The 15,390-nt window shown below is 54.1% G+C and overlaps 1 protein-coding gene across 1 annotated transcript in view; it reads right to left on the minus strand.

Moving 5' to 3' along the window:
- The window catches only part of ZNF423 (zinc finger protein 423), a 332,069-nt gene that overhangs the window by 257,984 nt on the left and 58,695 nt on the right, over positions 1–15,390 (minus strand). The window contains exon 2 of the mRNA XM_059381198.1: positions 10,787–10,846. Within this exon, the coding sequence (XP_059237181.1) occupies positions 10,787–10,846 (60 nt within the window). The remainder of the gene's footprint in view (positions 1–10,786; positions 10,847–15,390) is intronic.

The following is a 15,390-nucleotide window of genomic DNA, read 5'->3' on the forward strand; positions in this document are numbered from 1 at the left end:
TCTCCCCAAAATTTGTGCTGGGTGAGATCCAGCCCTGAGACAAAGGTGTGTTTGTTTCAAAATCCATGCTCAGACTCCTGGTGGGGTTTTTGTTGGTTTTTGGTTTTTGGGTGTTTTTTTTTTTAAGTCTTTAGGACTTGGCCAAGCTAACCCTGACCTTATCCTCAAACATAACCCTAACTCTAACCTTAGGCTTAAACATACCCCTAACCACGGTACTAAACCTAAGCTTACTTCCAGCCCAATCCCAGACGAATTAATTAACAGCCAATAGAAAGCACACTGCCCAGCCTCATCCTTGGTTCTGTGGGGCAAGCCCTCCAGCCACAAAGGCCAGCAGTGGCAGAAACTCGGCTTCCAGCGCAGATGGTGGGAGCATGTGGGGTCTGCAGCGGGGAGAGGTCAGCAGAGCCGGGGGTCATGTTTCCCCTCCTGGGAGGCCCAGGCAGACCTGAGCAGGGCAGGCCCAGCCCCACAGGCCTGGAGCAGCAGACAGTGGAGTGGACATGTCCTGCCGGCCCCCGGATCACAGGAGCGGCTACTCTGGCCTATGAGGGCCAGCCCAGCGGGTGGGGAGGAGATGCCCTGCCCTGCTTCCTGCCCATTTGCGGCTGGCGAGGAGCCCCGCAGCCAGCACAGGAAATAACAGGGGCCCCCAGAGGCCGCCCATGCAGGCCCTGCTCCGAAGCCGCCCAGGGAGGGAAGGAGGCCATTGTCGCTCTTTGTTTCGGTTTCCCCAGCATTGCCTGGGCTCCAAGAGGCCCCTGGGAGCTAACAAAGCTTCCCCCAAACCCGCAGCTGCCCGGCCTCCCTCAGCCCGACTCTGGGGACAGGCCCACCAGGCCCCTTGGACTCTTAAAGTGGCAGGTGCAGGGTGGAAATGAAGTCATGTCCAAGTTGCGGCTGGGGGGGCGCCTGTGGGCCAGAGCAGGCCATGCAGGCGAACAGACAGATGGGCACTGGGGTCTGTGTCTGCACACGGGTCAGCCCCGCACCAGGCCCAGCAGCAGGGGTTTGAATCTTTGGACGGAAAGTATGTCTAAGGCACCGAGGGTACAACAAAGAAACCAAAGAAAAGCAGAGAAAGAAAATAGAGAGCACAGAACAACCCGGTCGTCTTGAACAGCCGCACAGTCCCTGTCCTTGAGGAGACACAGCCCAGAAGCAAGACTTTTCTGCTCATTTGCAAGCCCAGGGGCGTGCTGCGTGCGTGTGCCTGTCTCTCTCCCTACACATTTGAAGAGTGTGCCTATGCACACTGCGTACATGTGCACATGTATTCCTGCACTCCTGCCTGCATGCGCGTGTCTGCATGTGTTCATACTTGAGTCTGTGAGGATGCATGTGCATGGTAGGGTACGTGCGAGGTGTGGAGGCCACGTATATGAACGTGTATGTGCCCTGGGGACTGGAGGGGTGACATGTGTGAATATGTGTCTGTACATGCGTGTTGTGGGTACAGCTATGTCTGTGTGAAGGTGTGTGGGTGTATGTACATGTATGTATATGCACACACCTGCCCCCACAATCGTTGGTGGGTCAACGATCAGCCGTCACTCATTCCTATACTGGCCCTGCCACCCCACTCCCCTCGGGTATGTCACTATAGCGACTTCGTTAGGGCTCTTAGTATCTCCACTCATCTCCACTCAGTCCCAGCCACTGAACTAGCAACAAGGAAAGGGGGCCCTGGACTCAGATAAAACCAGCCCAGGCTCAAATCCTTGCTCTGGCTCCATGAGCTCAGAAAGCCTGCACCAGGCTCTCAGCCCCTCTGAGTCTCAACTGCCCTCTGTGAGATGGTACACTTCCCACAAGCTGTGCTTCGGGAGGGTTAAATGAGATCATGTGTGCTGCAGCCCAGCCTCAAACCCAGCACCATGGACTAATAACTAGATGGCTGTTATTTTTACTGTTATTGTTACTACAGTTGCTGGTAGCCAGAGCTAGTTGCTGAAGATACAACAGTGAGCAAAACAGGCACTACCCCTGCCTCCCCAAGCTTGTGGGGTTTGCAAAGTATTTTCCCATAAGATGTAGAAAGGCAGAAGCAAAAAACATCCTATTTACTGGATTCAGTATCCGTCCAATGTCCTAACTACCAACAAGTATGGCCAGCAGCCATCAGTTAAAGCCAGTAACCACAATGAAGGAGAAAAGAATTATTAGTGTAGGCAAGAAAAAAAATGGGGTTTTTGACCCAAGCAGGCATCAGTTAGCCAGGTTCAGACTAATACATACATGGAGTGGTGTGTATGTACGTGCACACACTCCAGGATTTTAGGAGAAGGTCGGCTGAGAACAGCAGCCTAACCCCCATGGGCCACATTCAGCCTATAGCAGGATACTGGCTGATGCAGTGCTGACCATCCCCAATCCAGGAGCCAGGCGCTGCAGAGTGCCCGCCCAGGAAGCCAAGAGTGGCCAGGCAGCATGACTAGGCTGACCTTGGCCATTTCCTACTGGGCACTGACCCACGCTGCACAGTTTGTGCATCAAGCCTTGCCCAGGGCACACCCTCACAGCCTTTGCATTTCAGAGCAAACCCTGCCCACCAACCCACTGACTGGCACCCAAGCCCACCGAAGCCATCTCCACTTTGGAAACAAGCAACACCCCCACCAACCTGGGTCAGCATGAGTTAGGACTCAGTCCTAACCCAGCCATGCCCACTGCGATGACAAATGACACAGAGTCCCTGCCTCAGAGAAAGCCCAAGTCCATGCAAGAGGTGAAAACCAGCAAGACGAGCCCCACTCCGTGGTTTCACTCCCATGAAACCACTGGCCAGGCTCGGGGTACACGAGGAGGCTGGCGACACCACACATGCTCCTTCACACACCCCTGGCGCCAGCACACATGCCCACATGCACACATGTGCATGGGCTCTGCACACACGTGTTCATGGCAGAAAGGGTACAGAGGACATGACCAGAGGGTAGCCCGGCAGGGGCCCCTTGCTGGTCCAGACCCAAAGGAAAGGGCGGGCAGGAAACAGCACATCCCCCTCACAGAACAGGTCCCAGTCATCCCTGGGGACCCAGGATGCAGTACAGAGGGGTGCAAAGGCCCTAGGGTCTCCAGGAGTCTGAGTCAAGGCTGTCGCATCTGGATATGCACACACACACACACACACACACACACACACAAAAACACACGCATGTGCACACATGCACATACACAAGTACATGCCTCCATGTGCACGCAGGGCACAGATGCCCTACACCTCATGGACTGCTCACCATGGTAACAGAGTGGCCACCTCTCAGCTCCAGTCCCCCCGAAGGTTTCCAGGCCTCTTGGGCTGGAGGAAGCAGCGCTAACAAAGGCGCAGGCCCGCTGGCCTGGCCAGGGGTCCGAGGCACAGACCAGCCGGCGCATGCCTGCCACACTCCCCTGGTGAGCTCAGGGCCACCGTGTCTTCCTGCCCAGCCTGCCTGGTTCCACTTAGCTCAACTCCCCACAGACGTCCTGGCCGAGCTAATGAGAAACTCCCCAGCCGGCCCCACATAAAAACGCATTTCATAAGTCTTTAAAATGCTGGAAAATTATACATCTATTTAGGCCTTTTCTATTCCTTTAAAATGTCCCCTGATCCACATCGAGAGGATGACTGGGTTGGGGGTTCAAGCTCGAGAAGTGGACAGCTGGAGCCAAAGGAAGCCTGGGCCGTCTGTCGTTGGCCACGGCATCCTGGCCACAGGGACTGGGACACACCCACGGCGGAGCGCAGGGTGCAGGGTCACTCAGGGAAGAATTCAAATGAGGGACCTGGCACGGGGTGGGGAGAAACAGGGGTCCAAGTTCCTCCAGCCTGGACTTGAAGATGGAAAGAGAAAGTCAGAAGACGCTGGGAGCACCTAAGAAAAAGAGCACCTACTACACCGAGGTCCTCATCGTGGTACTATTTATAAGAGCCAAAAGAGGAAAAGTAGTCCAAATGCCCCGCAGGGGAGGGGCCGTTAGAAACGCGAATGCCCAGCCGCCCAGCGACCCCGATGGGACTTCTAAGATAGGGCCTGGGGCTTACGAAAGCTCGGGACGGGAGCCACGCGGATTCCACCGTGCCCGTGGATTTCATCTAGATAAGCTGGTTGGTACAGGACGGAGCTGGAAAGGGGGCTGAGAGAAACAGAAGGGGCAGGGGTGCAGAAGCAGAGGCTGTAGGTAGAGCTTCTAAGAAGTCGTTGAAATAATAAACACACACTCTTGAAAAAACACAAGGGGGATGGGGAGACAGCTCCGAGAAGGTTCGGAAGTATAAGCTGGGCTGCCCGGAGGGGCCTCGACGCCCAGCGTGAAAAACCCAGTTTTCCAGACATTTCCGTCCACTTCACTGTCAGAACCTTGGGGTGCAGGATGGCAGGGGTGGGGAGGAGTCTGCGAACCTTTGTCAGGAGTGGGGACCCTGACCACTCTCCCTAAGCCACTGCTAACCCAGAGCCAGAATGAAAGGAAAAGGAAAGGCTTCCAGCACCCCTTCTCTATGGGGCCCCCAGGATACCAGCCACCTAGACGCTACTCTAATTTCTCACCCCAGCAGGTCCCAGAGCCCGCAGCCCAGTTACCAGCCTCCCCTGTGACCCGCACCCATGCCCAACACACAGCTACCCCAGTGGGAAGGCAGGCTGGGGCGGGGCATGCGGGAGAGTCTGGCCCCCCCCCGTGTTTCCCTAGCCTCTGAGATGGGAAATGTATACAAGGTCTTCAAAACATGCATCTCCCTCTCCTCCTGGGCAGAGAAGTGAGACCCTTTCACCTGACCCAGGAGGGACCTGGGCACAAAGCTGAGTCTCTCACCAAGCCTCTGGATTCCCTCTACGATGAACAGCCTGGAGAACACCCTCACAGGCAGCTCGGCTAGTGAAAGTTTTGGGGCTACGTTCACACATCAGCTGCCTGGGTTCAAATCTTGGCTCTGCCACTTCCTGCTCGTGTAACTTTTAAAACAAGTCACTAGCATCTCTGTGCCTCAGTTTCTAGATGTGAACCAAGAAGGAGGGTTGGCTCCCAGAAGTCGTTTCTAAATGATGTTTCCATCAACCAGGACAATGAGACCTGTTGAGGCAGCAAGAAGGCTCAAAACTCTGATCACCCCGGTAAGGTCTCAGGCCACTGCAAACTACTATTTTTTCTTTTTTAAAGATTTTATTTATTTATTTGACAGACAGAGATCACAGTAGGCAGAGAGAGAGAAGGATGCAGGCTCCCCGCTGAGCAGAGAGCCCGATGTGGGGCTCAATCCCAGGACCCTGAGATCATGACCTGAGCCGAAGGCAGAGGCTTTAACCCACTGAGCCACCCAGGTGCCCCGCAAACTACTATTTTTATCGAGCGTTCTTCTCTAGTCCCTAGAGGGTCTGTCGTCACCTGGCTACCCTGCCCAGGCACTGACAATGAGTGTATGTCAGAGTAACTGTTTCCAATCTCCAGATCACCCCACCAACCCTCCTCCCACTGCATCCCCAAGCTTGCGCCCACACTGCCATGTTGGAAGGAAGCCCAACCTGTCCTGAGCCCAACCGAGAGAGCTGAAAGGCTCCAGTGACACTGTGACCAGACAGTTATAGAGAAATGAGCCCCCCCCCCAGCCCCCGGTCAAACTCGGTGATCAGAGCAAGGATGGCAAATCTCAGTTTGGTTGGACTGGTTCACTGAAAACCCACATCGCAGGGCTCACGCTCATCCTGGTGCCTGCCACTTGGAGACCACGTTCCAAAAGGCTTGAAGGAAAAAAGAAGAAGCACTGAAGAGAAGACAGGCCTCCTCAGAAGGGAAGTTGGTGGGAGGGCGGGGAAGGGGGACAGAGAGGTCCCTCTGGGAAGGGCACCCTTAACAACCTCTTAACTGGTGACCAGGCTGAAACCAGCTGGCAGAAGGCCTTTCTGTGACCTGAATAAAGATTTTTTTTTTTTTAATGAGTTGTCCAAAATGAGATACGTTTTCACATTTAGGAAGGCTAGGATAAAAATTTTTTTAATTTTTTTTTAAAGATTTTATTTATTTATTTGACAGACAGAGATCACAAGTAGGCAGAGAGGCAGGCAGAGAGAGAGGAGGAAGCAGGCTCCCTGCCGAGCAGAGAGCCCAATGTGGCACTCGATCCCAGGACCCTGGGATCATGACCTGAGCCAAAGGCAGAGGCTTTAACCCAGGCTCCCCAAATTTTTTTTTTTTAATTTTTAAAAAGGAAAATAACAACTGTTGGTGAAGATACGGAGAAACTGGAACCTCCACACATTACTGGTGGGAGCGTGAAATGCGGCAGCCATTGTGAGCAGCAGTTCGGCCGTTCCTCAAAAAGTCACACAGAGTCACCACAGGACTGAGCAGTTCCACTCCTGGGTGTATGCCCCCCGGAGCTGAAAATGAGTATTCCAGCAGAGCCCGGCACACGGGAGTTCGCAGCAGTGTATTCACGACAGCCCGAAGGGGGGAAATAACCCAAACGTCCATTAATGGACAAAGAGAGAAACAAAATGTGATCTCCCCATACAACAGAACATTATTTAGCCATAACAAAGAATGCAGGACTGGTACAGGCTATGACTTAGATAAACCTTAAAAACATTAGGCGACACAGGGGCCCCTGGTGGCTCAGTCAGTTGGGAGTCCAACTCTCGGTTTCTGCTCATCATGATCCTGGGGTCCTGAGATGGAATCCCACATCGGACTCCCTGCTCAGCGGGGAGCCTGCTTCTCTCTCTACCCTTTCCCCCCCATGTGTGACCTCTCTCTCTCAAATAAACAACTTTTTAAAAAATGATAAATATAGGGACGCCTGGGTGGCTCAGTCGGTTAACCGGCTGCCTTCGGCTCAGGTCACGATTCCATGGTGCCGGGATTGAGTCCCACATGTGGCTCCCTGCTGGGTGGGGAGTCTGCTTCTCCCTCTGCCCCTCCGCCTGCTTGTGTTCTCCCTCATGCTCTCTCTTGCTCTCTCTCTCTGGCAAATTGATAAATAAAATCTTTAAAAATAATAATTTAATAATAAATACATAAATATACACAAACTCAGATGACCCGGCAGCTCTGGGTCTGGTCCCTGGCACCATGTGCCTCTAGTAGGACCTGTCACATTTTACCACAGACCCTCCCCAGCCTGCCCCCTCACCTGGGCCATAGGCCAGCCTTGGGACAGGGAGGACCTCTTTGGGGCTCTCCCAAAAGACTTCCCATCTCGAAGGCATTCAGACCCACGAACTTCCCTGAAATCACATGTGAAATGTTCCCGCTCGTTGCTCAAAGGCATCTGTGGCTCAAAACAGGTTCTGAATCATGCTTCAATTATCTCCTTAGAAGCTATCAGCTCCCTCATCACCCCCCGACCATGGGTTAAAAAAAAAAAAAAAATCAGGATCCAACGGGGAATGATTTAAAACCCCAGCTCTACTATGCTCCCCACAGCCTGGGTGTGGGGTCAGTGCTCAGTCCCGGGGCTCTGCTCTCAGGAGCCTGGTGTCTGCTGGCGAGGGGCAGGAGGAGGCCGGGGCACCCCCACTCCCGGGAAGCCCGGACAGAGAACACTGCTGCGGGCGGGCTCTCCATCACTGTCAGGGGCCTGACCCGAGGGCACAGACTCAGCAGGTCGGGTTGTTCCTGGGGGTGGTGACCACAGGGTCCCCCAGGGCAGGGGAACCTGGAGGAGGCCAGAGGTGAGCAGAGAGCACACAGAGCATTCTACTTCTTTATTGGGGTTCTCCATCATGCTCCCAGAGCCAGGGCAAAGCGGGTGAGGGGGAAGGGCACCACGCCAAACTTGCAGCCTGGCTGGCTGCTGGGCCCCCTTAGGAAAGGAGCTGCCCATGCTCCTCCTGGTGAAACGCCCTCAGCCCACCCTGCTCACCACGCCCTGGATTCCCTTGATCGGAGGAGCCCAAGACCCTCCGTGGCTGGTACCCCCAGGGACCCTCGTGAAGCCCTCACAATGCCCCCGCCCCCGGGGTCTGGCTCGCCCTCACTGCCCCTCCAGCGCCAGGCAGCGTGGAGGTGAGACCACAGGGTCTGGCCACAGGAGGACTCAGGTTCGAGTCCCCTCTCCACAGTTTGCTGGCCGGGGACCTCGGATCTGCTGCCACACAGCTCTGAGCCTCCTTCCCCTGTCCGCCAAATGAAGACGGCAGTTCTCAGAGCAGTGCCAAGGGCGGCTCGGGGAGGCTCTGCTCCCCATAATCTTCCTTGGCACCTGCCCCCATTCTCTGATGCGGCCAAGTGACATTTTCTCAGCTTAATGAAAAGCGTTATACTAAAGCAGCTTTAACCAGGCCGCTGGCCCCGTCCGCCACCAGATGGCCGGCCCTAAACCTGCCTGTGGAGAAGCTCTGGAGCAGCTTCTGGAAAGAGCCCCCGCCTCGCGGGGCTGTGGGGATGGCTGGAGGAGAGAGCGCAGGGAAAGCGTTCACCCCGCGCCGGGCACGGGCACGCACCAAGTCCAGGCTCAACAAATGTGACATCACCCTCGTCCAGCGCTGTCTCCCAAACTGACTTCGTCTCTTCACCCAGGATTTGCACCAGCTCACGACCCCCAAGCTCAGGGAATCCAAGCTGACTTCTGTAGCCCAAGCCCAACGAACTTGGGAAGGAAAATGTACTGCATGAACTGTAAAAAAGTCACCAGAAATGGGCCAAAGAAAACAAAATCCATTGCTTGGCTGAGGATTATCCAGCGCCCGGATGCTTTGCCCTCCCTCTCTCCATCTCCGAGCAGACCATCCGAAGCTGCCTGGCACCACGGAGTCCCTGAGGACTAGAGAGGACTCACAAAGAGCCGCGTACCTCTTTCTGCACACGCATACGGGGCCTGCTCAGCTCTTGGCTGGAAACGGACAAATCCCGCCACCTCCATGATGCCTGGACATCCCAGAGAGCCCCTGAGGTTCCACAGTGGCAGCAGAGACCCCAAGACCGGCAGGGTCCCCATACAGCCCCCTAGGCATCTCAGACCGAGAGACAGTTCCCTGCCCTAGGGAGGCATCAGTAGGGCCCCCCACCAGACGCACGGCTGTCCTCCTCCACGACTGATGCACTGCTCTCCCTGCACCGCACTGCTGTTCCTGTCTGTCTCCACTGCCTCCGGCACCTTGGGAAAGCAGCCAGGTGGCAGGACCTTATACAGACACCACGCTGGACACTTTCCTGGTTCGGGGGTTTGGAAGGGGATCGTTTTCAAAGTTGGCCGAAGCCTGAGCTCATGCACCCCAATGTGAGTCAGGGTCCCTGGAGGAGACATGGAGATTTATAATCTCACTGTGTTTCCACCAACCCCGGGAGTGTGTCTCCCCTGCACAGAAAGAGATGGGACAGGGGTTCTGCAGTCCCTTCCTCCAGCCTACCGAGTGTGGACCCTCAGGTCTGTCTTAACCCTGGACTCTTCTGAAAATATGAGCACTGCCCCCCTCGTTCTGGCTTCGGACAAAACCTCTCTCCCACGGAGAGAGCCCCTGTCACCAAGGGCCAGGCACCTGCAGATACAACGGTGCCCAAAACTGAATCAGCCAGGACCCTTCAGACTATCCAAACAGCGTCCCCATCGTGTGGGAAAGAGCACTGGACACGGAGCCCAGGAACCCAGGTTCGCTAGCTGTCCACTCCCCTTCTATACCAGCATTTCCCAAATCTCAGTCATTTGCAAACCATCTTCATGATTTTTGCTCAACCCAAGCATTATGCGCCATTACTTAAAACTGTCAACGCAATTTTCTCACTTACATGAATTTAGCATCAATCACAAATAGCCATTAAATCACAAATCCAATGTATAACCATCTGAGCATTAAATGTTCATATGCCTGATGCCTCACACCACATTTCTGGAACTACTGACCCAGAGCAAAGTTCCCTCTGTGCCTCAGTTTCCCCAGCTAGAAGACAAGAAAGTTGGACTAAATGATTCCATAAAAGTCTTCTCGGGTCCAAGATTCCTTGAGATTGGCATGCCTCCAGCTCCGTCAGGAATCCAGAACCCGCCGATCAGGATCCTAGGACAGGGACGAGGCCGAAGAGGCTGCACCTACTGGACTAGGAGCCGAGGCCATTGCCCAGAGAGGTGTTGGCCAGATGCAGAGCAAACAGAAGTCATACCTTCCACTCAGGAGCTCCCAGGGACCCCACAGCCAGTTCTAATCCCAAGTTCCACAGGCAGCTCCAAAGTGTAGGACTTTCGAGTTAGGAAAACTTTATCCCTTCACTCCTTTTTAGAGCTGGGGAAACTGAGGCACAGGGGAGCTCATGCAAGGGCAGAAGTGAGCCAAAAACCCAAGTCCCCTGACTGCCAAGTCACCAGCATCACCCGACGGGGGCCACGCACCCCAGAAGTCTGAACTTCCCAATTACCTCCCCCTAGAGGCATGGGCTCGAATTGCCAGCCTGGGAGAGCAGAGCAGCCCCGTCTGGGAGGGGAAGTCTGGGGACTGATTTCCACTGGAGTTTAAATATCCTATTAAAGTGGGTTTTATGCAATTAGACTGGAATGAATGTGCAGTGAGGCCCATGGCAGGGGGCTTCAAAGCCTGTGTCGCGGAGGTATCGTGGTCCATCAGAACGCGCCCACATGAAGGAAACGTGGTCCCCCAGGAGAATAGGGCATATTAGTCTCCGTATGTAATAGATTTTATTGACCATATGGAACTGATATAAAAATCGTGTGCACGGGGTAGTCTGGCCTGGAGACAGGAATGTGACATGAAGAATATGATTTCTATAACCAGCTGGGTGGCTTCCTGAGTTCCTGAGCCCACCCCCCCCCAGGACCCCCAGCAACTCCCCCAGCAGCCCCCTGGGCATTTACCTGATGCTGTCACGGAGGAATCCCAGGCCAGCGAGAAGTCCGAGGCCTCCCCCTCTTCAACTGAAAGAGAGAACAGAGATGGGCCTGTGAGTTTTGAAACTGTACAAACAGGCCATCAGGGTGGGGAATAGGGCAAGGAAGAAGGGTCATTTGTGGGGGTCCTTCTAATACCCACAATCAGAAGCAAGGGGATAGAGCCTACAAAGAAGCTTCTGCTGGTTTCACAGAAACATAAAATAATCAGAATAAAATCTGAATAGCAAGTAAGTGCTGGATCAGTATGGTTTCCCCACCTCCGTGTCCCTAACAGACATCATGAGTCAATCACAGCACAGCCTAGAGCCAGATGCCGCATCAGGATCTTTCTTTACGTGCTCCCGCTGATCACGATCTATGATCAGAGTTTCCACTGGAGGTAAAGTCATTTGTCACTTGCAGGAAGACGGCAGAGACTCAGACCTCTCCCTGATCCCGCAGACACTGTCCTCCTCCCAAAAGCTTCTTAAACCACCACTGAAATTTGACAGCTTGTTTGTGAAACAAATAAGATCACTCTCAGAGGTTGGAAGAGCATGGGGCACTGTTATTCACACTGAGACACCTGGCCCACAGATAGACTTTGGGATATGCTAAGGTCCGGTGGTCAGCAATCACTGCCTGTAACATCAGAAAGGAACTCACCTCTACACCCTGCCCCTGAGCCCACAGAACAATGCTCCACAGGCATGGGGCACCTCCACCCCCATGTACCCCAGCATGGAAGACCAGGCTTGTGGAGATGGAGGCCAAGCACAAGGGGAGCACGGGAGGAACTCTATTCGACATAATAAAGCTCTTATTCTGGAATTAATCCCAGTCTGGGGCACATAATAATATTAAAGCTGGGTTATGGACTCTGTAAAAATGGAACTTTGTTTAAGCCAAAAATGTGCCTACACAGTATTTTCCAGATTTAACGGTCTCTGAAGTTCTACACATGTGCAGGCTGAAGCTAGCAGGTCCCGCCCATGCCCTCTGCACCGTCACTGTCTGCCGTGGGCATACACAGTGAGCCAGGAGCGGTGCGGAGAGCTTCCTATCAATACCACATGTACACCTCATCAACGGCCTCCCAGAGAGGCGAAGCGACGTGCCCGAGGTCTTACACAGTTACAGGGAGTACATGCGGAGTTTGGGCTAAAACCCACAAGCGGGTCTGAAGGGCAGATTGATGCATCCTGAAACCACCGTATACAGAGGCACAAGAGGACGCTGTCCAGGATCCTAGCAGCTCGGGACTCATAAGCAGCACCCCCTGCCCTTCCCACGGAAGGCAAGTCCACAAGCATGCTGGGCAGCTGAGCAGTGAGAAGAGCACGCAGGCTAGGCTATCGTCCTGGATTCGAATCCCGATTCTGCCTCTCGAGCAAATTACTGAACCTCTAGGCTTCAGTCTTGGCATCTTGAAGGCAGCTCATAACGGTCCCTGAGCCATAGGGTGGCAGGAAGACTTGCGTGCAGTGTTGGAGGGCCCTGCTGGAGAGGGGCTCATACACTCGGCAGGTTTAGCGCTGGGACTCGAACAGCTCTGGGAATTAAGAAGTCCGGCTCTGCAGGGCACGGCCCCTTTGATCATGTATCTGTCCCGGCTCCCACTCCCCAGCCAGAGTCTCACAGACCACACCTGAGAGGGGACGTCCACGACAAGGAGCAACAGGCCAAGGAACACTAACAGAGGGTTCTCTCTTTCCCAAGTTTGCGTCCTAAGAGTAGAGATGCAGAATCCAGACGATGAAAGGCAGGGGCGAGCTGGGGTGAGGCCAAGGCTCTTGCCCTAACTCAGCGAGTTACAGCTGCGGTGGGTTTTCAAACCCACCGCTGTGTAAATATGAATCAAGACCTCGCACCAGAAAAAACGGATCTTACTCGCTAAGTTGATTCCAACCAGACAGCCCCTGAAACGTGGGCGGACGATGAGTCCAACGATCTGAAGCCAGCCGTGCGTGAAGGGAGCTATTGTTAACAGCGTCCACAGCCACACCTGAAAATCCATTTCCTTCGCACCTCACCATTCACTCACTTCAAGATCTACGCATTTTGCCTCTACTAAGAAACCATTCTCAGGGGGCACCTGGGTGGCTCAGTGGATTAAGCCGCTGCCTTCGGCTCAGGTCATGATCTCAGGGTCCTGGGATCGAGTCCCACATCGGGCTCTCTGCTCAGCAGGGAGCCTGCTTCCTCCTCTCTCTCTCTGCCTGCCTCTCTGCCTACTTGTAATCTCTCTCTGTCAAATAAATAAAATCTTTAAAAAAAAAAAAAAAAAGAAAGAAAGAAAGAAAGAAACCATTCTCAGTCTGTAAGGTTGCCATGCAGAGATTCTGTTGGTCACCTTCAGCAAGGTCTTCAGCATGGTCCCTACGGGTACCATGTCGGTCACAGGCACCGTGACGTTAATGCATGACCCCAGTTCTCCCTTGGTGCACAGTGTACCCCGGGTACCAGGACAGACAGCCCCGTGTCCTCTGGTTGAGAAGTGTGACCTTCCAGATCTGAAGGTCTGGGGGCTGTCCCCAAAATGCCACATCCTTCCGTCCTTAAGATCTGGCTTCCGCCATCATGGGAAGGCTGAAGACATCTGCCATTTTGGAGCTCTAGGGAGGATTCCAGGCTCTCTTCCTAAAGACGAGAAGCCTGCAGAGGTGGCAGAGGAGGGCGAACCGATACTGGCCGGCTGGGGAAGTTCAAATTGGCTGACATCGCCATAGGCAAGTGGCCACGTCACACCGCCATCTCCAGAACCACGTCTCTCACAGCAAGGAGCTGTGGGCCAGCCCACCCGGTGCCATGGGATGTGAAAGCATTTTCCTACACCTGCTGACATGTACCCCACTAACATCCCATCCCTACATTTCATCTATTGAAGGTAGAAACACACCATGCTTCATGTGTTCCTGATGGGAACAAGCCATGGCTTTGGGGTTGAGGGTCAAGCATCTCAGAGAAAAGGCTACAGCACTGTGGCCCATTGGCATAACACCCAACGGGGCTGTCCTGCTGGCCAGAGGAGTTAGGTGCTTTCCTGAGACTTTCCCAGACTCTCCCTCTAACTCTTTAATTTAAAGGTGTTTGACACCACTGAGGCCAAAGCACACCCTCACCCTGTCCCATCTCAAGGGGAACACAGGGATGTCTGCTCCTGTGAATGATGGCCATTGGCAAGGGTAGGGTAGGTACACAAAGCCAGTGTGCACACAACAAGAGCTAGTGTGGGTACAAGGGTGTGAGCACAGGGAGAGGGCCCAGAGAGTGTGAACACAAAGGGCCGGGGGCCGGGGCGGCAGCAAGTACGGATACACAGAGGGGAGGCAGGACCTGTGTTCACATTGGAGCGTGCACAGGATATATTAACCATAGCTTTTAGGCTGTGTTAAGAAGGATTCTGAAGCTCTATCAAGGCTTCTGACAGATCAGAATTCCATAGTCTCTCTCTGCACTGGGATCTGGGACGATCAAGTCCTGGATGTCTGCTTGTCCCATGGGAGCATACAGCTCATGAGCCTCACCAGACACTGTCTCCGCAACCCAGCAGCAGGCTCATAAGGGACAACTCTCCTGCTCCAGAAGGGCCCACAGCCTGTCCCTGCGCACCAGGATGGCCTTGTCATCAACACATGCCAGTGAGGCCCAAAGAGTGTGCGAGCGGGGCTTCAGGGCTTGGGAAACCCAGCAGCACGGGACACGGGGCACCAGGTGGGCACGTGTGTAAGCCGCCTCCCCAGGGCCACTTCCTCCAGGGGGGCAGGTGTCAAGGTCAGACAGAGCCTGGGTTGGTTGGTCAGACGTAGGAAATCTTAGGACAAGTTCTAAGGCAGACTTTCAGGAGGTGAATGAGAGAGATGAAGAGAAGTAAGTACTGACCCAAGGGCCAGAGAAAGACCCCAGCAAGGTCAGCAGGGCCCAGGAACCCTCCGTCCCTCCTCCCAAAGCCACGCCAGTGCCAGCCGCTTGGCCAGGCTTCAAGGATCTGAGAAGGCCCTGCTCCTGGATGTAAGCCTCTAAACATGTGAATAGACAGGCATTTTTCTGGGAAAACGATCCATGCTTTTCATCAGAAAGATCTAGAACACCACTACCACAACCTGCCTGCCAAAGAGAGGTCTAAGAACCACTCAATTAATGGCTTTTATTTTGAGAGTACTCTCAGGTGGTGTTTCCAAAGTCTTAGGGGACCTCTCTGTGCTTTACTGGCCTTGGCCTCACTGATCATCCCACCCTTAGGAAGGCGTTGGGCCCACAGAGTCTGACAGAGGCTCCCTGGAGGCATCCCTGTCCCAGTGGAGGTGGTGAGCTAAATAAGGGGCACATGACTGCCTCTCCTGGGCTCATCCTTAAAGAAACCCTCTCACTCACACCAAGCCAGGGCCAAGGAAGATAAAGGATATACCTAGAGCCCAGATTCCCATTGTCAAACATGAAATGGAGTGTCACTATTCCTGGCTTGTAGTACTAATAATCTCAAGGAATGAAAAAGTATAAAGCAAGGAGGACTGCTGTGTACAGTTGAGCGGGCTGTGCACTGCATGAGGGACCTAGCAGAGGGTAGTGAGAGAGGGTGCAAATTTATC

Source organism: Mustela nigripes, chromosome 17 (assembly GCF_022355385.1).
Source record: "Mustela nigripes isolate SB6536 chromosome 17, MUSNIG.SB6536, whole genome shotgun sequence".
Lineage (NCBI taxonomy): Eukaryota > Metazoa > Chordata > Mammalia > Carnivora > Mustelidae > Mustela > Mustela nigripes.